Source organism: Myxine glutinosa, chromosome 14 (assembly GCF_964187855.1).
Source record: "Myxine glutinosa chromosome 14, kmMyxGlut1.1, whole genome shotgun sequence".
Classification (NCBI taxonomy): Eukaryota; Metazoa; Chordata; class Myxini; order Myxiniformes; family Myxinidae; genus Myxine; species Myxine glutinosa.
In genome coordinates this window covers 32034645-32056963 of record NC_136274.1, presented here as the reverse complement: position 1 = coordinate 32056963, position 22319 = coordinate 32034645, and the positions used below count along the sequence as shown (strand labels likewise).

Below are 22319 nucleotides of genomic sequence, written 5' to 3'. Positions count from 1 at the left end.
TTTGCTTAATTAACACATGGGCCATGTTTCAATGTATTTGGTGTCCCTCATTTACCTTGGCGTTTCCATTTTTTGGCCACAACCTGTATGTCTCATCTGGGTTCAATCCCCAACACGACGATAAACCCAGTACCATAAATAGATGGTCATTTTTGTATGCTTTTCATAGATGATGAATAAGGCATGCCTTACTTCATAAACAAAATGCTGCCTCAAAGTATAAATTCCGTTTCCAAAACAAAAAACTAAATTTCATCTCTCGGTGCCCCTTCCCCTGACTTCTTTTCTGAGGGGTAGGTCCAAGAAAGCTTCGCCCTGTTGCTGTCTCTGCCGCTTTTCCTTGGTGGCATCCCTGGGTGGTAAATTTCAACACCAGGACAATGCAAAAGCACAAAAATAATTAAACAAGTAGTTGGTGTCCACAACCATCCTTAACCACGTTGTGGAATGTCGACTGAGGCCCTCACTTTTTTTCTTTTCTTCTGTCCTCACTTTTTTTTTCTTTCGCCTTCACTTTTTCACCTTTATTTGCTTTTAAATTAGTTTTCTTCGCAACTGCTTGAGTGATTGACATGAAACTTTCAACATAGTAGCACTTTTGATAAACTTTGAGCACCACCAATGGATAAAGTTTCAAACAAAGTTATATGATTATTGGTTGGAAAATGCAGCCGGCATTCCAAAAACTGTTTTTTGTCGGCATGAGTTTCTTTGCTTTGCCTCAGCCGAATATACAGTGCATTCAGAAAGTATTCAGACCCCTTCATTTTTTTCACATTTTGTTATGTTGCAGCCTTATGCTGAAATCGTTTAAATTCATTTTTTCCCTCATCAATATACACTCAATACCCCATAATGACAAAGAGAAAACAGGATTTTAGAAAGTTTTGCAAATTTATTAAAAAGAAAAAACTGAAATATCATATTGACATAAGTATTCAGACCCTTTGCTATGACACTTGAAATTTAGCTTAGGTGCCTCCCATTTCTCTTGATCATCTTTGAGATGTTTCTACACCTTGATTGGAGTCCACCTGTGGTAAATTCAATTGATTGGACATGGTTTGGAAAGGCACACACCTGTCTATATAAGGTCTCACAGCTGACAATGCATATGAGAGTAAAAACCAAGCCATGAGGTTGAAGGAACTGCCTGCAGAGCTCAGAGACAGGATTGTGTCGAGGGACAGATCTGGGGAAGCCTACAAAAAAATTTCTGCTGCTTTGAAGGTTCCCAAGAGCACAGTGGCCTCCATAATTCTTAAATTGAAAAAGTTTGGAACAACCAGGACTCTTCCTAGAGCTGGCCGCCCGGCCAAACTGAGCAATCGGGGGAGAAGGGCCTTGGTAAGAGAGGTGACCAAGAACCCGATGGTCACTCTGGCTGAGCTCCAGAGATCCTGTGTGGAGATGGGAGAAACTTCCAGAAGGACAACCATCACTGCAACACTCCACCGATCTGGGCTTTATGGCAGGGTGGCCAGACGGAAGCCTCTTCTCAGTGAAAGACACATGAAAGCCCGCTTGGAGTTTGCATAAAAGCACCTAAAGGACTCTCAGACTGTGAGAAACAAGATTCTGTCGTCTGATGAAACCAAGATTGCACTGTTTGGCTTCCAAACGATTTCAGCATAAGGCTGCAACATAACAAAATGTGAAAAAAGTGAAGGGGTCTGAATACTTTCTGAATGCACTGTATATATATATATTTTTAAAGTTTGGATAATTAATCGTTTACAATCTCATCTGTATGCATGATTGACAAAATGTGAACATATAGTCCATGGGCCAATCACTCAAAATTGACTTTTCGGTACCCGTCGGGGGGGGACAAAGGCTCACTATATTTTTTGTAAAGATGGGCTGGGGCATATATTTTGATATGACATCCATTCCAAATTGGTAGCTTTATAGTATTTTGGAGGGAAAATGTGTATTTTGGGGGCAAAATCCAGTTTTTCGAAAAAAGAAAAAAAAAGAAAATACTTGTGACAGGAAATTACTTTTGAAAGTTGAAATTAATAACTATCAACAGTATTGATTTTTTCAGGTTGTTTACATTACGGTTTTTGTCTGGTTGCCATGGAAACGGCCGTTTTGGGGCAAAAAAGGTGTTTTTTACACTATTTTCTAAAAAATTCATATCTCAGTAACAATTCAATATATTTGAATAGTTTCAGCTGAAATCATTTCCTTAGACCCCAAGGTAGTTTTTTCGTAACATATAAGCACAAGATCACATGTCAAAATAGGGAATTTTTGTGGTAGGAGAATATCTTTTTTTTTGGAATTTAAAAAAATGAAAAATCAATACATTCATAGTTTTTACACACATTTGTCAGGTATGCATGGTTGGTAATGGGCATTTATCCATTTATATCTTTCCAGACTGAGGCACATTGAGAATGGAGGAAGATGGTCTAATTCCACCAAAGCGGTTGTGTACAGACTGCTTGATCCACTGTACAGATGACGATTCTAAACTGGTGTCACCAAAGGACTTGCAGTCATGGCAGACATTGTTAAGGGCAGCAGAAATCAGAAACCATCAGCCTATTCTGACTATCGCAGTGGACCTGGCTGAGGGACATATCCCACCTGTGCAATATCATCGTAAATGCCGCAGTGTTTTCACATTAAAAAGGAACCTTGATCGATTAATGTACCACGGAACCCGGGGAAATGTAGACATGGCTGAACATTCCCGACAAGTGGTACTGAGGCTGGAGACAAGCTCTTCTCGAGTTTATGAAGCAAAGTGCATATTTTGTCAAAACAGTAACAAATACCTGAAGGGGCAGCATTCTAAGGAAAGACTTGTACAATGTACTCAGCTACGGGCTGACTCAACAATCAGACAGGTTGCCATACGAAAGATGGACCAAAGAATTCTTGCTGTTCTTAGCAGGGATCTTGTAGCTGCAGAGGGCCATTACCATAGGTCATGCTATCGTCATTATACAAGAGAAGAGAAGGTACCTGCCAGCTGCAGTGACAATGGCGACATTGCCCATATGGAAACTGACGAATCTGTCTACCAGGCTGCTGAGAAACTCTCATACAATGAGATATTCAAATTCATTCGAAATGAAATCATTCAAAAGCCCAAAGTGATATATCTGACTGATATGACACTGCGACTACAATTATCAATGAAAATGTCCGGCATTGTGGAGGTAAAGGACTCCACCAAAAAGCATATCCGCCACAGATTGGAGAGCGAGTTTGGTGGATTGCTTCATTTTGTTCAAAATGACAGTGGCAAATTGTTAGTATATCCTGATACCTTGTCAAGGGATGAACTTGCCAGAGATAACATGGAACTGAAGATGACAATAAATGCATTACAAGCATCAGAAAGTGACCCTATGTCAGTAGTAACCAAAGCTGCCTTACAAATGCATACTGTTATTCGAAACCAGAGATTAATGGAAGATTGGCCACCACAACCATCAGAACACACTGCTGAATCCGCACACATACCTAATGCAGTTACACATTTTCTGCAAATGATCATAACAGGTCAGCAAGGTAGAACAAACTCTAGTGTTCGTGTCGAAAGGCAGGTTTGCTCAATAGGCCAAGATTTAATATATGCGGTTACTGACGGTAGGCGTCGTCCACCAAAACATATCTTGTTGGCTCTTGTGGTCAAGTGTATCACAGGAAATGTTGAGCTCATTAAAATTCTTAACAGACTTGGACATTGTATCTCATACTCAATGATGGAGCAAATAGAGACAGCATTGTGTATGCAGAAGTTTGGCTCCATATCTGAGGTCAGTCTGCCAGCCAGCGTTCTGGTTTTGCAGGCCACTACCCTTGTGTGGGACAATATTGATAAACTTGAAGAAACACTGAGTGGTGGCGGAACTTCACACCGTGTGAACGGCATTGCAATCCAGGACAAGTTTATTGGCCCCATACAAGAACAGCCGAAAACACCTGTTACAAAAAGCAAAAAGAGATCCATCGACATTGAAGAGGCCCCTCTTCCTCAGTACAATTCTGGGGAATGGGTTGGTCCAGCACCAATTATTTCGATTGAACCAAATGCTACAGATGCAGTTACAGAAGCGCAGTTAAAGAATCGGTTATGGATGATATTTCGCCAACAAGATGGTACTGTGCCGAGCTGGACAGGATTCAACATTCTGGCTCGTAACAATGTCAATGTTATGCCTAATACCATAAGTTATCTACCAACTATAAATGCACCAGCAACAGAGATGTCAACTGTTTTTGAAATTCTGATTCAGTCTGAGATGATCAGACGTGAATTGCAGCTGCCTAGCATGGTATTAGTGTTCGATCAAGCATTGTATGCAAAGAGTGCTGAGATTGTTTGGAAGCACCCTGAAATTTTTAGCGGTCTTGTTCTCAGGATGGGCGATTTCCATACAATAATGAACTTCCAATCCACCATAGGCAAGCGTTTTCAAGATGCAGGTCTGCGAGAACTTGCTGTAGAATCTGGGATAATCGCTCAGGGCTCTGTGCAAGCAGTGATGGACGGACATCAATACAATAGAGCGGTCAGACTTCACAAGCTAGTCTATGAAACCATTCTAAGATTGGCATGGAAGCAATTCATCCCATGGTTGCAAACCAATCACATGGCAGATGTTGTCATCTTAGATGATACCATTCAATGCATTGAACTGACATGTGATGACATCAATCAAGACTCTGTGAATGCAGTCCTTGACAAACCTAGTGTCAAACGTATTCTCCATCTCTTTGACACATTCCTGCAAAATTTGCGAGATGGCAGTAGAGGTGAATTAGCCAGCTTCTGGATGGCATATGTTGATATGGTCGACATCATGCTAGGTCTGATACGGGCATCAAGAGAGGGAGATTGGCTACTGCATCTGAGCTACATCAGGCAATTGATCCCTTGGGCATTTGCATATGACAAAATAAACTATTCTCGTTATCTACCGATATATTTTGCTCAGATGTCACAACTTCCATCAAGTCACCCAGAGATACATGACCATTTCATAAGTGGAGGGTTCTCAGTCCAACGAGGAGGCCAGAATCCTTTCGGTAGAATCCCAGCTGATCAAACGATAGAGGAGACAGTTAACAGGGACACCAAAACACCTGGGGGCACCAAAGGGTTCAGTCTAAAATCAAAATCACTTCACCGATACTACATGACATCAGAATACTGTAGTGTTGCTCTGCGGCATATGCGTGAGATGGTACATCATCCAACTCCTCAGTTTTCTCACTCTGATCTTCAGACTCCACGGATAAAGAAGGATCATATCGATACCAAGGCAGTTGCAGATATCCTTGAGCATGAATGGATGAATCCTATGAGTGGTGATCAGTCAGAACTTGTAAGCATTTCTACTGGACGGCTTGCCACCACAGACATCGCTGATGACTTTAAAAAGGCATATGCTGTTGGTGTTGAAGCATACAACAACTTCAAGAAGAATCGTCTGGAGGCTGACCCCCCCACTCAGACCTTCCACAGCAAACTTGTCAAACAGAAACTGAAAACATTCTCAGATATGACCAAGAAGAAACGTGTGACACAATCAAATGGGAAGGAAATAATCCTACGAGCTGACAAGCAATTGTTTGCACACATGATTCTTGCAGCTCAGAGCCGAGAGTTAAATCTTCAGCAAGTACTCGCGCACCCACTTGGCCCCGTTCCATGGTCCCTGGCGACACCGGATGGTTCATTGAGAAAAACCAACAAATCAGCTCTTGCCAAAGCATTGGTAAAGGATATCGATGCTGCTGAAACCATCCCACAGCCATCCGCTACTATCATTGATGGAATGAGTTTGGTTCAGCGATTGAAAGGGGACAATCAAACATTTGCAGAGCTTGCAGAAAGTTGTCTCACATTAGCACTTCATGAGGGCACCAACAGCCAGAGGATTGATATCGTGTTTGATGTCTACCGTGATGAGTCGATAAAGAATGCTGAAAGATCTAGCCGTGGGGCGGAAGAGGGCCTGAAGTTCAAGAATATAACCAGAGGACACAAGATTAAACAGTGGAGAAAATTCTTGCAGACTCTTCAGAACAAATCTTGCCTGAACAAGTTCATTTTATTTTATTTTTTATTTATTTTTTTGTTGTATACTGAATCGAGGCTCGTGAAAGAACTAACATTTATTTCACTAACAAAACAACTAGACAAACAAAATATACAAAAAGAGGGAGCGGAAGACAAGATGGGGAGAGAAGGGGAAGCACACAACCACAACATTTGAGAGCAGGGAGAAGTGTGGGAGGGAGAGGGCTTGGGGGGAGGAGGCATGGGAAGGGGGGGGGGGGGGGAGGTATAAAACACAAGGGGACCGAAATTAGCGGGGGTAGAAAAGATCAAGGTTTTGGATGGGGGAGGATAAGAGATGGTAGTGAACAGCTGTTTTAAAGACCTGGAGGGTGGAGTGGGATTGAAGAGAGTGAGGGAGTTTGTTCCAGAGGCGGGAGAAAAGAGGAATGAAGGAGTGAAGGTGAGCAGAAAGTCTTGATTTTGGCAGTTTAACCATAAGAGGGTTGCAGGCAGATCTTGTGTGACCTGTAGGAATATTTGGGGGACAGAGCCCAGAGAGAGCTGGGGGGGCATTATTGAAGAATGGAGGAGACCAGAGCACAGGGGCAGATTGGGCACCAAGGTTCTTTTTGTAACATGTGAGGAACATTGCTATAAGCTGACAATAAACAAATGGGAAGAAGACAATGCGATGTTGTGTACACAAGAGGAAGCAGACACGCGAGTCCTCCTGCATGCCGCAAATGCAGCAATGAATGGATATAAAGCCGTCATCATAACTGCTGAAGACACAGACATTCTTGTGATCAGCATTGCCTTCTTCTACAGTATTCGTTGCCCAATATTGTATCAGAGAATTAGCACAAAAACCTGTCGAACATACATTGACATAGGCAAAGTTGCAAGCAGCCTTGGTGAGGAGTTGTGCACAGCTCTGATAGGTTTGCATGCCTTTACAGGCTGCGATTCAGTCAGTGCTTTTGCTGGCAGAGGAAAACTTTGTGGATTAAAACTAACTAAGTCAGTGGTAGCCTACCGAGAGTGCTTCAACGAGTTAGGTCAGTCTTGGCAGGTATCCGAGGGACTTATGCAGAAACTTGAAGCCTTCACATGCAATCTGTATGTATCAACTGGATTGACAGACGTGAATGAGTGTCGTTATCAGCTCTTCTGTGCAAAGAGGGGCAACACGGAATCCGAACAGTTACCTCCATGCAAGGATTGCCTATTCCAGCATGCTCAACGGGCAAACTACCAAGCTGGCATATGGCGTTGCTCGCTCCAGTGTATACCCGAAGTTCCTCGACCTAGCGATTGCGGCTGGACCATAGGTGACAATGGGGGCCTAGAGATTCTATGGATGACTGGTCTGCCAGCACCATCAGCAGTCTTGGAACTGATGAACTGTAATTGTGTTCGTTTATGTGATGCATCGAATTGCCCATGCATTACGAATGGCTTGAAATGTACCCAAATGTGCAAAAACCAAAAATGTGACAACCAGTTCGAGGAAACTGTGGACGACACGCAAACAGATGTATATAGTGAGGATAGTGATGATGACAGTGATTCTTAAATGTAAACCACAGTCAAACTGTGACCATGTGAATTTTGGCAATTTAACACACTTGAACTAACTATTAACATGTATCAGTCAAGTTGATGTTTTTCTTAGCAAAATGAGACATTTTAGCACATTTGCAATTGAGAAGTGATGAATGTTGTCAACATATATTACATTAAGATTTCACCCATTCTGTTACTGGCAACCAGTCTCTTAAAGTGGTATATGTAACTCTGGGGCCTTTCAAATGATGCAACAATGGCTAGTTAGACCATTGGTTCCAGATCAATTGTATTCAAGCATGTAAAATAGCTGTGAAATAAGCAGACTGCAATAACGGTGATAACGTATCCTTAACTGATGTATTGCAAGAAATGTCGCATTATGCAAAACAAATATTTCCATAGCAACAAGGACATGATTTGGATGTCTAGAATGCATATTTTCTTTGTTTTGTGATGATATACATGTATTGATCAATGTGTGTAAAAACTATGAATGTATTGATTTTTCATTTTTTCATTATTTTTGGGATTTTTTTGAAAATTCCCCAAAAAAAGATATTCTCCTACCACAAAAATTCCCTATTTTGACATGTGATCTTGTGCTTATATGTTACTAAAAAACTACCTTGGGGTTTAAGGAATTAATTTCAGCTGAAACTATTCAAATATATTGAATTGTTACGGAGATGTGAATTTTTTGGAAAATAGTGTAAAAAACACCTTTTTTGCCCCAAAACGGCCGTTTCCATGGCAACCAGAGAAAAACCGTAATGTAAACAACCTGAAAAAATCAACACTGTTGATAGTTATTAATTTAAACTTTCAAAAGTAATTTCCTTTTTTTTTTTTTTTTTTTTTTTCTTTTCGAAAAACTGGATTTTGCCCTCAAAATACACATTTTCCCTCCAAAATACTATGAAGCTACCAATTTGGAATGGATATCATATCAAAATATATGCCCCAGCCAATGTTCTTTCCAAAAAATATAGTGAGCCTTTGTGCCCCCACGTGGTACCGACATCTGCCCTGGCCCATGGACTAATAGGGCCTTATGTATGCATTGATCTTGCTGGGACAAAAGGATCCTTGGTTATATAAAACATTTCCTACAATGTGGATTGTGTATACAGGGAGTATATGCATAGATTAAAACATGCTCTGATTGCTTCTTGTTGACAGGGTGTCTGATACAGAGGTCTGATTGTAAATGTAAATTTTCAACTACTGTATTTTAAAATAGTCACCGCAACACTTACCAGTGTACACTGTATGTAAACAATAAATGATTACAACTTCCGACCGGTGTACATCGTCCATAAAATTATAAGACCCACAGATAATTCAATAAATCACACCACCATAAAACTGTGAAACACCCGCGAGCAGTCGTGCCGCCCTTGCAAGATCAAGTGCCAGGGAGTGACGCAAATTGGCCAACTTTTGTTTACGGATATTTTCATTTATGGACAGTCGTGTGATTTTTTTTTTTTCTTGAAATCTTTGCGTCGAGTTCCATTGTTGTGCAAAATTTCAGCTTTGTAGCACACCGAGAAAATACTAAATGTTTATACGAATGAGTGAGACAGTGGTTAGAAAGAGCTTTAAATTTTAGATGAAAATAAAAGAACTGTTTGTTACCTGTTTGTTTCCTGTCTCGTCTCTCACAGCTTTGCTAACTCCTCAAACCTCACGACATAATTAGCAATATCTTAAATTCTGCTTATGGCATCTAAATTTACTTAGCATATCTTTTCAATTTGTTCAGCCCAGTCGAAAGTAGACTTTTCTCAAAGCGTTCGTTATGCAGTTATCATTTCATCCCAGGATTTATTTTATAGCACTCCTGTCGCATCAAATCCTATACCATCCCTTCACCCGTCCTTGACAAGTACATCTGCCAGTATCAAATATATGTATTTCTGGCATGGTGGTGTATTTACATTTGTGTGCACGAAAAAAAAATGCATGGCAAATGGATTTTGATTTTGGTCTTGGTTCATCCGAACGGTGAAGGAAGATCTTCCTTTTGCCTACCAACAAGTCTACCGATAAACTTTAACATACTGTTTACTCATAAAGAGCATTGCCAGAGAGTTCAGTGTCGGAATTGTATCTTGTCCTAAAATGACCCGAGCATGTTGGTGAAAGGCATGCCTTGTGTTCTTCTCCGCAGGTTCAGGAAGCTGCTTACATAAACACAAGGATGGTTCATGTCCTTACTTCCCTCGTGGTAGGCTGTAAAAAAGGAATATAGAAAACCCTTGTTAAAGTTCTTGTACGGAGTTGCCTTTCACGTACTGGAACGACAAACGATGCCAATAGGCATTCTGATTCTCCTGCTGGGTTTTTGTGGCAGGGTGCCAAGTGTGAACTGACGGTAAAAAGCGGGAAAGTGTTTGAGGGAATCTTCCGTACCTATGGTCCCAAGGTGAGTCTGTGCTCGAATCACTAATTTCTTCAATTTCTTCATTGCTGAAGTGGTTGTTGTTGTTTTTTTACACCAAAAGCTTTGCAAAAGCTTTCACTTGTAACTCTCTTGCTATTCATTGTACTTCCTCATGTGTTAGCGCACACGTTGATTGCTGCTGCATACCAATGCCCGGGAAGCCATTCTTTAGTGCCCTTCTGAAGTTGACTAGATGGTGATGACTTGTGCTCAACACGGCCTTGCCTGATCGGGGATCTACGGAGTGTGTGCGGCCTTTGCGCGTGCTGGGCATGACCAGGCTTAAAGCGGAGCTGAATGGCTTGCTACATAGTAGCACGTCCACACATTCATGCATTGGTGGACTGTAAAGGACTGTTCTTTCAGTCTAAGGACATCGATATTCCAGCATTTGTACAATAACATGTTATCTTTTAATAGCTGTTCCTCACTCATAAGACTTAATCTTGTGCTTTTTTTATTTTTGTATGGTTGTGTTTGAATACATGTGCTTTACAAGGTAACCTTTTAAGGGTTTGTATTGTGATAAAGCTTGTGCATTATAATAAAGCGGTGATTCACAGAATTGGACACAGAGAAGAGGTAAGGGAGATGAGGGAAGAAAATGGTGGAGTTGGATTGGTGACGGAAGAAGGGGGGAGGGCGAGGGAAGAGTGGTGGGGGTGGGGGGGGGGAGGGAGAGGAAGAGAGAGAGAAAGGAAGAGATGGAATGAGAAAGGAAGAGATGGAATGGAGGAGATATTTTTCACATTTAGCTGAATATTGTCTGCCATCTTTGGTGCTTTAAGGATTTGGATATGAAATGACATATGCAAAAACATGGCTTTGACTCTTGAATGCCCCATGGGGATTTTAAAAGCCAAGTTTGCATCAGAATTATGCTTTTAAAGGCATATAAATAAATTAATTCTGCATTATGATATCCCGTATATTATAATTCTGGGTTACGTTGCTACCGCCGTTTTACTTGGTGTCTATTACTCGTACATTACCCAATCTAACCTGTTAAATTGGTTATTTGTTTATGTTGTATATGCCCTTTACAATGGCTTTAGGTACGTATCGATTAATGAAACATTTTCTCTTTGCTTTGTCAATATAAGATCCAATTTGTTGACAAGGTTGCATTGCAGACAATGAATGGCTGTGATAATTAGCTATCTTTATTCACTTCGTTTTTATAAGCAAATATGGCTTTTTTTTTGTCTCGAGATGGTTGTTGAAGTTGGCGAATTCATATTGGACATTCAAATCTGAATTTAACCCACTGGTTGCATCATAACTGAGGCACAGCTAGCTATGTTGCTGAAACAGCATCCTGTGCATTCAATAATGAATTTGTAATTTGTTCATGGTGCCGGCAATAACTCTCCCCTTCATTGTGAAAGACATCTTTGATGTCTATTAACAGATCCTCTGGCTTAACATCCTTTATATGGACTAGGGCGTGCCCGTACTATATATATATCTAAACTTATATCCCCCCCCTCTATTTACATGAAATGGTTTGGTCCATTCGCAAATGGTTTGGTCCATTCGCAAAGCCAAAGCGAACGGCTTGCGAGTACGGTGACAATCCCCCCCCTCTATTTACATGAAATGGTTTGGTCCATTCGCAAAGCCAAAGCGAACGGCTTGCGAGTACGGTGACAATCCCCCCCCTCTATTTACATGAAATGGTTTGGTCCAAAGCGAACGGCTTGCGGAGTTTGGTAAAGAAATCGCCATAGCTCGGTAACTACTTGTCCGATTAATATGAAACCTTGAAAAGGCACATCCTCGGGTCCCCAGCAATATACCTGGCAAGTTTCAAGTATATCGGACCCGTGGTTGTCGAGAAACAGCGGTCACAGACAAACGACACACAGACATACACACAGACATACAGAGATTACTGGAATTATAGATAGATGATGCACACATCGAGGCATCGCTTTACATGTGAACCACCAAGATGACAGCTTATAGCAGGGTTCAGATGTAAGTGTGCCTACCTCTCGGCCCGTGGTTCTTAACCTGGGTTCGACCGAACCCCAGGGGTTCAGTGAGCCAATCTCAGGGGTTCGGCGGAGGTCCTCAAACGCATTGCAATTTTTTTTTTTTTTTTTTTTTGTATCAATTTTGAATCTATGTGTAATTACGCTTATTATTAATATTATTATTATTTTGCTATGTATGTTAAGAACGAATGGAAATGTTATTTGTAATTGTATTCCCATCCCATTCATGGTTTCCCTGGTCTCTGTTTAAGATAAGTTGTTTCACACTGACTGTAGTAAGTTGAATCAATGAGCAACTTGCTAATTATTCTGTTGATGGTGCTTACTTACTTACTTGCTTACTTACTTCCTGGATTTTGGACTTTGCAGGTGTTCGGAAATTACAGTGAATAGCCTCGATTAGCTTACCGTGTGCCGTGCGTCATTGGTCGCGCCTTACTTTGGAGTTACTGATTAATTGAAAAGTAAGTTGGAAATGTTTGGATATGCAGGGCGGGTTCAGAGTTATATTAAAGTCAAAAGTGGATGGTGATTATAAAATATGATTGAATTACTCATAAAATTAGGTGGATGTGATATAACTCCTTTGGTCGCAATTCAAAACTAACAATTCACAGTTTTCTATGTAATATTATAATGGGATTTGAGGTGACATAGAGTTGAGTAGATAATAAATCCCGTCATCGTAACTATAAGTTATGTTTTCTTCGTTAAAATTTCTCAGTTTATAGAGGGGTACTGATTATATTTAAGCATGTTCCTTTTTTAATTTTTGTCATGTAATTATTTGCTCGAACTCAATTAAGATCAGTTTGTTACTTTTTTTTTTTTTTTTTTTTTTTTGCAGTATGTCGAGCAAAAATAGGAAGTGGTCGGAGGATTACGTGCGGTACGGATTCACGTGTTTGACGGAATGGGACGGAAGTCAGTATCCTCAATGCATGCTTTGCAATGTTAAGTTGAGCAACTCCAGCCGAGCACCAGCAAAACTACGGGAACACTTCAAAAAAACTGCACGGCGAGGGGCAGTACAAAGACTGGATGAATTCAAATTGAAGAGAGTCCGATTCGACGCAAGTGCTACCTTGCCCATTCTCGGCTTCGTTCCAATTGACAAACCGATCCTCACCGCGTCGTATGAAGTTGCGTACCTGATCGCAAAGCAGGGCAAACCGCACACCGTTGGCAAGACACTCATCAAACCGGCCGCGTTGAAGATGGCCAACATCATGCTGGTAAAAGCTGCTGAAAACAAGTTGTCTCTCGTTACACTCTCAAATGACACCATCAGATGCAGAATTGACGACATGGGCGACAACATCTTCGGCCAGGTAGTTGCAGATTTAGTCGCGAGCCCGACGAAATTCAGCCTTCAACTCGACGAGACCACCGACGTTTCGAATTTGAGCCAGCTCATCTTATTTGTGCGTTATGTCAAAGGAGACGAGATCAAGGAAGACTTTCTGTTCTGCAAGCCTCTCACAACAACGACGAAGGCAGCTGACGTGAAGAAGCTTGTGGACGACTTCTTCAGAAGCAACGGCCTCTCGTGGAACATGGTGTCTGCAGTTTGCTCGGACGGAGCTCCAGCCATGCTGGGATACAACTCCGGTTTTGGAGTGCTGGTGAAGGCCGATGCACCACACATCATCGTCACGCACTGAGTCCTGCACAGTCACGCGCTGGCATCAATACTGAATCTTCGGCAACAACTCTTCGGCACAACAACACTCTCAACGTTTTGGTTCTGCCAAATGGAAGGGTATCCTCACATCGCTAAAATTGCCCTTGAGATCCTCATGCCGTTCGTTACAACGTATCTCTGCGAGCATGCGTTTTCGAAACTGGTGGACATTAAAACAGAAAAGGAGCAGGCTTGCATGCGAAAATGGTTTGAGGGTGGCCATTGCCAAAACAAAACCACGCATTTCCCAGATCGCCTCCCGAAAAGAAGAACAGAAAACGCATTAAGATGCAATTCTTCTTAATTTGTTGGTCAAATTTGAGGGGTTCGGTGGGTTTCGTTGGGGTTCGGCGCCTTTAAAAAGGTTAAGAACCACTGCTCTAGGCTATCCTACCAGCCCTAGATATGGGTCATCATAATCGATACTCGTGGTCCTATTTCAGCGAATTGTGATGTGTAGTACACCCAATTTTTACTATGAGGTCCTTTTGTGAGGTGTGGCATCAAGATGAGGGAATGACCGTTCATGCTTCTGCGGAAATGGAGTTAGGTGTAGGTCTGGAGGAGTCGTTTCTTAAAGGAAAGACATGTCTTCAGTTTATTTTTTAATATCATAAGTTTACTGTATTACCCCGAGCAATGAATTGAAAAACCTTGAAAGTCCCAGAAAGTTCACCATGAATACTGTTCTCCACACAAACTAAAAAATGTGGTCACAAGCTTTCCGGAAGTATACAACACCACGACCACGAGACAGCTGTAAAAACAACATCGATTAAAACCATAGCTTTGGAACAGCAATATGTGGTTGTTCACCAGGAGAAATTGATTGATTCTTGCTTTAGAATCCCATCTTAATCAAGCCGGAAGAGTTAAAAACGATCGATGACAAAAGAGAAAGTCACCATGAAGCCGATGAGACCACAACAGGGAGCGTAAACACTTGCGCACTGAAGGAGATAGGATCACAAAATTGACCCCCTTTGCTTATTATCTACCATATAAAACACTATGTTTGTATATCTCTGCAGATGTCTATCCCCCTTCATAAGGACGATTTGAGTGTGGTTTTAAAGGCTTTTAACAAGACTGTGTGTTCACTACTGTCTGTTTTTGAGGATAAAAAACAAACAAAAAAAGAGTCCAAATATTTTCCATAAAAGAGTAATTACGACTCTTATTTTGGAATTGTAGATGGTGGCTTGCAAACTGAGCTTCAAAGGCTGTGCACAGAGGCGATTTTACGGCGTAGCCCATAGGGCAAAGTGGTCTAGAACAGTGTTTGTCCATCCGCATGTATGTATGTATGTATATATACATATATATATATATATATATATATATGTGTGTGTGTGTGTGTGTATGTCCTCAAACCTATACCAATCAGAGCTGAGGATCTGGTCACATGACAGGGTGATGTGATTACGGCGATACAGTGGGCTCACTCTCCACACTCCGGCATTTTGATTCCAATTTCGTTCAGGCCGAACATATCGTCGAACCTATCACATATCACAATTGCCACGCTCTACATTCACGTTTTTCATTCAGTGTGAAGCACAAACAAACCGATTGTTTAAATGACCATCAAATATCGAAAGTGTCTGCGTTACGCCTCTTCCAACAATACAGTACGTATAGGCCCTCGGCTTTATGCCTCACCTCTGGGCCGCTTCGGACAAATTAAGCCCAGGTTTCTTAATACAGTAGTGTATCATTTCAGTAGTATCGTTTTAATAATCTATATATAATGGAGCAAGTGTTTGTATGTCCGCTCTCACATTGGTTGGACAGCTGACCTGACTCCACCCACAAATGTAACCTGAAATACTTAACCTAAAGTACCCAGAGGACACAAAAGACCACCCCCTGAACCCTCCCCCCCCCCCCCCCCCCCCACTCAACACACAGAGGACCTACAAGACCCAGAGGACCCAAAAGACATTGAGGACCCGAAATAACCCATGGACCTTAAATACCCCAAATGACCCCGAGGACCCAAAGGACCCAGAGCAACTAAAAGACTGAAAAGACCCTGAAGACCTAAAATGCTGTAAAGATCCAATGGACCCAAAATACCCTGAAGACCCAAAAGACCCCGCAGACCTAAAAGACCCCAAAGACTGAAAATATTCCGAAGACCCAAAGTCCCTTAAAGACCCCGAAGACCCAAGATAACCTAAAGGCCCTGAAGACCACAAAGACCCAGAGGACCCAAAATACACGGAAGACCCAAAATATTCCAAAGACCCTGAAGACCCAAAATATCCCAAAGACCCTTGAAGACCCAAAAGACCCAAAGGAGGAAGGACAAACGAGGGATGCCGGTAAGAATGAAAGGTACGGGAGATTGTGTGTGTGTGTGTGTGTGTGTGTGTGTGTGTGTGTGTGTGTGTGTGTGTGTGTGTGTGTGTGTGTGTGTGTGTGTGTGTGTGTGTGTGTGTGTGTGTGTGTGTGTGTCAGTCAGCAAGTTTTGTTACAATATACCCTACATTTACATTGCACACACGAGGAAACTTGGACATGGGAAGAGAGTATTTGTCACCAGTTAATCTATCATGCCTGTACTGTTAAGTGGAGCTGAGCTGATAGCTTGATCTATAAATGTATCCTCGATGTACCAACCCCATTGTTACTCTTACCTTCATCAAGCTTTGCATCTCCGTGCATTTTATAATTTACTTGCATATCCCATTTGAGCGATGGGGAGGGAATTGGCTGTGAGATTGTCATCAACTTGTATTTTATGAACTCTCCACATATTGTGGGATCTTTATCATCCAAAACTCAAATGCTTATGGGACAGCTAGCTTTACTTACGTCCCTATCTGAAGGATGGCATGCTCTCGCACAAAGTACGTACAAGGCAAAGAGATCTCTCTCCCGTGATGTAGCGTCTATACTTTGCCTAATTGGTTGATCAAGTTTCCCAACAGGCAACCTAGTGGTGTAGGGTCTATTTCCTGGCCAGAAGGTAATGTCATCATGTCCTCCAATTTCATCATGTTGTGGGGTTGCATTGCCTTGCATGGCTTGTTTTTACAGATGTCTCCAAAAACATACTTTTCCAGCATCCAAAAATCCTTCATATTTTTAACTGGATGATTCTGTTTTGTAGTCCAACTCACTTTCTAACACAACTACCCCTATTTCTCACTCTTCTCCACAGAACATTTACATTGTGCTTGTCAAGCATGGTGTATTTTTCAAAGAATATCGGTTGGCAGGCTGGCTCAAAGCAAATTTTAAGCTTTTCGCATCGAGTTTGTTCTTCAGGAATTTTTTGGCATGAATTTTGGTTATGCTGATTAACCCAGAAGTGAATTTGGTGTTACTGTTGACCTTTTAATTTTTATTCCCTTTATCTCTTTCCTTTATCTCTTTTTTTTTTGTATACAAATTTAAGTCTTGGGGAAGAGCTGTGTAACACAGTGTGGATCAGGACACAACAGAACAAAAGGAACAGTACAAAGAGAATGAAAACATCAACGGCAGAGCCGAGGGTCAAAATATGAGGAAGGACAAACGAGGGATGCCGGTAAGAATGAAAGGTACGGGGGGGATGCAGAGTGTAGAAAAGATGGATACAGAAGCAAACTCTCAGGAAGGAAAAAACGGAAATTTGCGATTTTGCAAGGAGGGGGGGGGGGGGGATAGGGGGGGGCTATTTTCACTGGGTAGAAAAGATGATGGTTTTGGATGGGGGTTGTGTTGATGGTATCTAAAGGTATCTGTAATGTTGATGAACAGCTATCTTGAAGTCTTGATTCAAGTCTGGAGGGAAGAGCGAGACAGAGCAGCCTCTGGAAGATGGTTCCATAGACAGGAGAAATGAGGAATAATCCTGGATTTTGGAAGTTTAACTAGAAGGGCGTTACTGGAAGAGCACTTACATCCTGGAGTTGCTGTGGAAGATCGGAGGATTTGTATGCTGGATAGATGGGGTAAAGGCTGAAACCAAGCTGTCTGCCAGAACTTTGGGAAGCAGTCAGTGCAGGATAGGGATCTTTGGAGAAATCTGTTATAGGAATTGATAAATAATTTAAACTTTATTTTAAAACATAGAAGTGCCCTGAGAAGCAATATTAAGGTTATATATATATATATATATATATATATATATATATATATATATATATATATATATACACACACACACACAGACTTGGCATTTAATATGGAATATTTTTTTTGTGGGGGTGAACTTACTTTTCAAGATGTCTTAGAACCAAAAGTTCATAGGAATTATGTTGAAATTATTCTGCATTTTGTTAATGTGACCTTTAAAAGAAACAAAAACCACATTTGACATTTCGAAACAAATAAATTGATCCTTGAAAGTGATGAAAACTGATATCGAACTCAATTCATGGACAGTACTGTGTTAAACTTCTGTATGTTTTCCAGAAGTATCTCTTTATTTTGCACATTAGCCAAAAAATTTTTTAACAAAAACAAAACTTAAATGATGACTGGGATTACGGACAGTAAAATTACAGTTCAGTACTTCGTGTAACCCCCACGAGCATTCAGGAGAGCACGTACACGTTGAGGCATGCTGTTCACGAGATTTGCCAAGGTTTGGACAGGAATCGCTTGCCATGCAGTGACAATAGCCTGCTGCAATTCACGCACAGAGGTCGGCTGCTGGTTCAAGTGGTCGACTTGACGCGTTAATTCTGCCCACAAGTTCTCTATCGGATTCATATCCGGGGACATGGCAGGCCACTCCATATGCTCTACACCACGGTCAGCAAGAAAGTGTTGGATCATGCGAGCACGATGAGGCCGTGCATTGTCATCTTGGAAGACAGTTTCCTCGAAAGGCTGCACGAGCAAATGGAAGCAATGTTTCTTCCAGAATGGCCCTGTACTTAAACTGGTTCAGGTTTCCATTCAGAACAAGCAGGTCAGTTTTTCCCCCTGCATGAAAAGCAGCCCAAACGGTCACCCCACCACCTCCAGCTTGGACTCTTGGCACTATACAATCTTTGTTGTAGGCTTCATGCACTTGTCTGCGCACTCGGACGCGGCCATCTTGACAACAGACCAGAAATCTAAACTCGTCACTGAAGGTCACGTGATTCCAGTGTCCTGGCTGCCATTGACGGTGCTCTCTGGCCCACTGCAATCGGCGCTGGCGGTGTTGTCTGGTCAGGCGTGGCTTTCTCAGGGGACGCCTGGCACGATAGCCTGCTTGAACCAGTCGTTGGTTGACTAGCCTTCTGGATACAGGCACATTTGTCAGTTGCTGCCACTCAGCCCTAAGCCGATTAGCTGACTTGGTACGGCCATTGCGGACTAACCGGTGCAGCTGGCGATCATCCCTCCTTGTGGTTCTGCGGGGACGTCCTGGCCTCGGTATTGGAGTAGGGACACCCCTCTGAGCATTTCGTTTCAGGATCTTTGACACCTGACCTTGAGTGATGCCATACTGCCGAGCAATAGCACGCTGTTTCATGCCGGAATTTCGTAAAGCCACCACTCCATGACAAACAGCATTGTCGAGTTGACGGACCATCTCCAGAGGAAGCGGCAATAACTTTTGGAGACGTGCAGCAGTTGTTTTCCACTAATACAGAACGCAACAACCCTTGTATACCCGACTGTGAAGCCAATCATCAAATGCACCTGTCCGTACATTTTGCCACGCCACCTGTGATATAATCCTGTTGTTGACTTCTTGCTGCGAGAGACAATCAGTGACATGGTTCTTTTAACAAATAAATCACCAAAGTGTAAAAGAAACTCACCAGATTGATATACTGAGTTAAGAAAGTAAACCCAAGTCAAGAAAAAAAAAAATATTCCATATTAAATGCCAAGTCTGTATATATCCACAAGGAGAGGACACTCGGCCCTTCCATTCTGTGTCTATCCACATTAAAAACAATTCATATCCACATTAAAAACAGTGATGTAGATCGACAATCAACAACAAATATTTTCTTCATCTTTTTTTCGATATCTTTTCTTTTCTTTCTGTTTTTTAATTTTTTTTAAATGTTTGTTATTTTTTGGTACCTTATATAATATAGAATTTTATATATTTTTTTTTTGCTCTTTCATGGAATCTAGGTTGAGCTGGTTTTGGAAGCAGCTCACCAGCAGAAAGCTGATATCTCACCACTAGGACCACGAGTTGAGGAGATTTTGGACACCATTGTATTCAACCCAAGCGATTATGTCATGATGCAGTACAAGGATGTTGATCTTAACTTCGCTGCACGAGGTGCTGGGAGGTTTGCTCTTTTGCATTGCGCTTATGATGCAGCGTCTAATAAAAATCTCTTTAGATTGACAAATGTTTCAAGTTTTCTACACGTTAATTGTTCACATAATTGGAAGGTCATTTGTGGTTGTGTTTCGTAGAAAACGATGTGTGGGTGCCTATTTGAAACCATGTGCTTTGGCATGCTAGTAGAATTTGCTTGATATTTGTGAGACCTGAGAATTGCTTATTTTTTTGTTTGTCTCTAAAGTAAATCCCTTACTTGATTTACATATGCTAAAAATTAGTTACTTTAATTACTTTTAGAAAGAACGCCATTTTCCGTCTGATGCTGAGTGAGATGCCAATTTTTTTCTTGTTGTTTTAAAAAGGCATCATCGTGTTTTGCTTTTGTACCCCATTAGTCCTTGAGCCAACCGGCCATATTTTGAAGTGAATGCTCCGGCGGGGGGAGTAATTCTCATTATGATTTTCCATTAGACCAATGTCTCAAGTGTCAGAAAAGGTGTGATGGACATCTGAGAACGGTAGCTTAGTGCCCGGATGGACGCCATCTTTGAAACCACCCAGCTCGAAAATGCCCATTTTGTGGGGTACATTGTTGCACGTGTATCTGGACTTCTGTACTAGCTATCGATGTGCGGTTGACGACTAAATATACGTCCGATGTGTACCGTCTAAATAAAAAATAATATGAAGCATTTTGTTTTAGATTAATTATTATAAAAATCAATTATCGAAAAAAAATCATATATTTTTCAATATTTTATTATTAGACTTGTACTTTTTTTAGTGAAACAACACTGGTATGATTTTCCAAATTATGCATTGTGCTACACCGTTTATCTGTCTATAAAAATAACTCAAAAACTAAAACATATCATCCACCACGAGTTTACACAAAAAATATATGAAAAGACATGCACTTTCCACAAACCGAAACTATGTCAGTTGGAATTTCCCGCCGATAATCAACCCACAGAACCCAGTGCCGAAAGTGACGTCAGTCTATTCTATATCTATATTCTATATTCTATATCTCAGTCTGAGATTTGTTGCGGTGACCTGATTAATTTCTGAGGGGGGGGGGGGGGGGGGGGTGGCTTAAGAACTAAAAGTGAACATGTTAGATGGCGCCACATACAACTCTATTATAGAGTTGTATTGTGGCGCCATCTAACATGTTCACTGACTTGGATGAGTATGTCTATGTAAGCTGGCGAGCTTTTCGGATATCGGAGTAATCTAACGTCAGTCTTTTTGTTCTTTCAGCTGAGATGGCCGGTGTCGAAGCGAAACGGGCGAAGATTGAACCTGAGTCCGGAACGTGCATCCTGTGCAGCAAGAAGTCGCCACTCTCTGAACTAAGCAAGGCAGCGGGCAACAGTTCTTGGAAGACATTGTGTGACGCAGCCGCAGTTAGAAACTTTTATCCAATTCTAAAGCTAGTCCAAGAAGGCGCAGTTGAACTTCCTAATATTCCAATATTATACCATAGGGCTTGTAGATCAGACTTCACTCACAAAAACCACCTAGCTACTTTGACCAATGCAGCTAGAAGTTCTTCAGTTGATACTGGCGATGCGGTGCGACGGCGATCATCACGGGAAGAGACAGGATCAACTTCAACGGTCTACGATGATAAATGCATTTTTTGCCAGCGTGCTTCAAAATTCATAAAAGGCAGTCGTACCCGTGAAACAGTTGTCTTGGCTGTTGAACTTCGAGCAGATAAGACAATAAGAGATGCTGCGACAGCTCGCAATGATGAGAGAGTTTTGGCATTGACTACACGAGATATGGTTGCAGCTGAGGCTCACTACCACTTCTCCTGCTATAGAAACTACACACGGCCCCAAAAACCTCAAGTAGAAACTGACATTGAAGATAATATCGAGAAAAAAGAAATGATACGATGTATATTCAATTTCATTCGCACTGACTTGTTCTTGAACCCGAGGATTGTTCCAATAGTTGATGTTGCAACAGATATCCTGTCTTCAGATACATTTTCAGTTGATGTTCGTGACTCCATCAAGAAGAATCTGCAGCGCACATTACAAAGAGAGTTTGGAGAATCGTTCATCTTCTTCAATGTGAAACACCGTGTATACTTGATGCCCGATAATCTGACAAAGCGAGAGATTGCTGCAGAGTGCGTAAACCTGAAAGCAGAAGTGAAAGCATTTGAACGAACGGACGGTGAAAGTAACATTGTGCGTGCAGCTACTTCACTGCGACACCAGATCAAAGATGCTCATTACAATGAACGTTGGCCGCCTCAGCCAGCAGAACTCACTTCAGATTACGTGAAGATACCAGATTCTCTTCGTGTATTTCTGCATACTTTGATTTGC

At 41.6% G+C, this 22319-nt stretch overlaps 2 protein-coding genes across 10 annotated transcripts in view; both read left to right on the top strand.

The window, feature by feature from the left end:
- The window catches only part of LOC137439579 (ataxin-2), a 108378-nt gene that overhangs the window by 12062 nt on the left and 73997 nt on the right, over positions 1-22319 (top strand). For all 9 annotated transcript variants that reach the window (XM_068135470.2, XM_068135467.2, XM_068135465.2 and 6 more), the window contains 3 exons: positions 9774-9830; positions 9957-10028; positions 19809-19962. In XM_068135470.2, the coding sequence (XP_067991571.1) occupies positions 9804-9830; positions 9957-10028; positions 19809-19962 (253 nt within the window). In that variant the 5' untranslated portion in view covers positions 9774-9803. The remainder of the gene's footprint in view (positions 1-9773; positions 9831-9956; positions 10029-19808; positions 19963-22319) is intronic.
- On the top strand, positions 10722-14845 carry LOC144888747 (protein FAM200C-like). The gene is made up of 2 exons (XM_078767896.1): positions 10722-11493; positions 11957-14845. Exon 2 carries the CDS (start codon positions 12895-12897, stop codon positions 13708-13710), a length of 816 nt encoding a protein of 271 aa, XP_078624022.1. The 5' UTR covers positions 10722-11493; positions 11957-12894; the 3' UTR covers positions 13711-14845.

Coding starts and splice junctions, on each gene's coding strand:
- LOC144888747 (XM_078767896.1), top strand. CDS start 12,895: ATGTCGAGCAAAAATAGGAAGTGGTCGGAGGATTACGTGCGGTACGGA.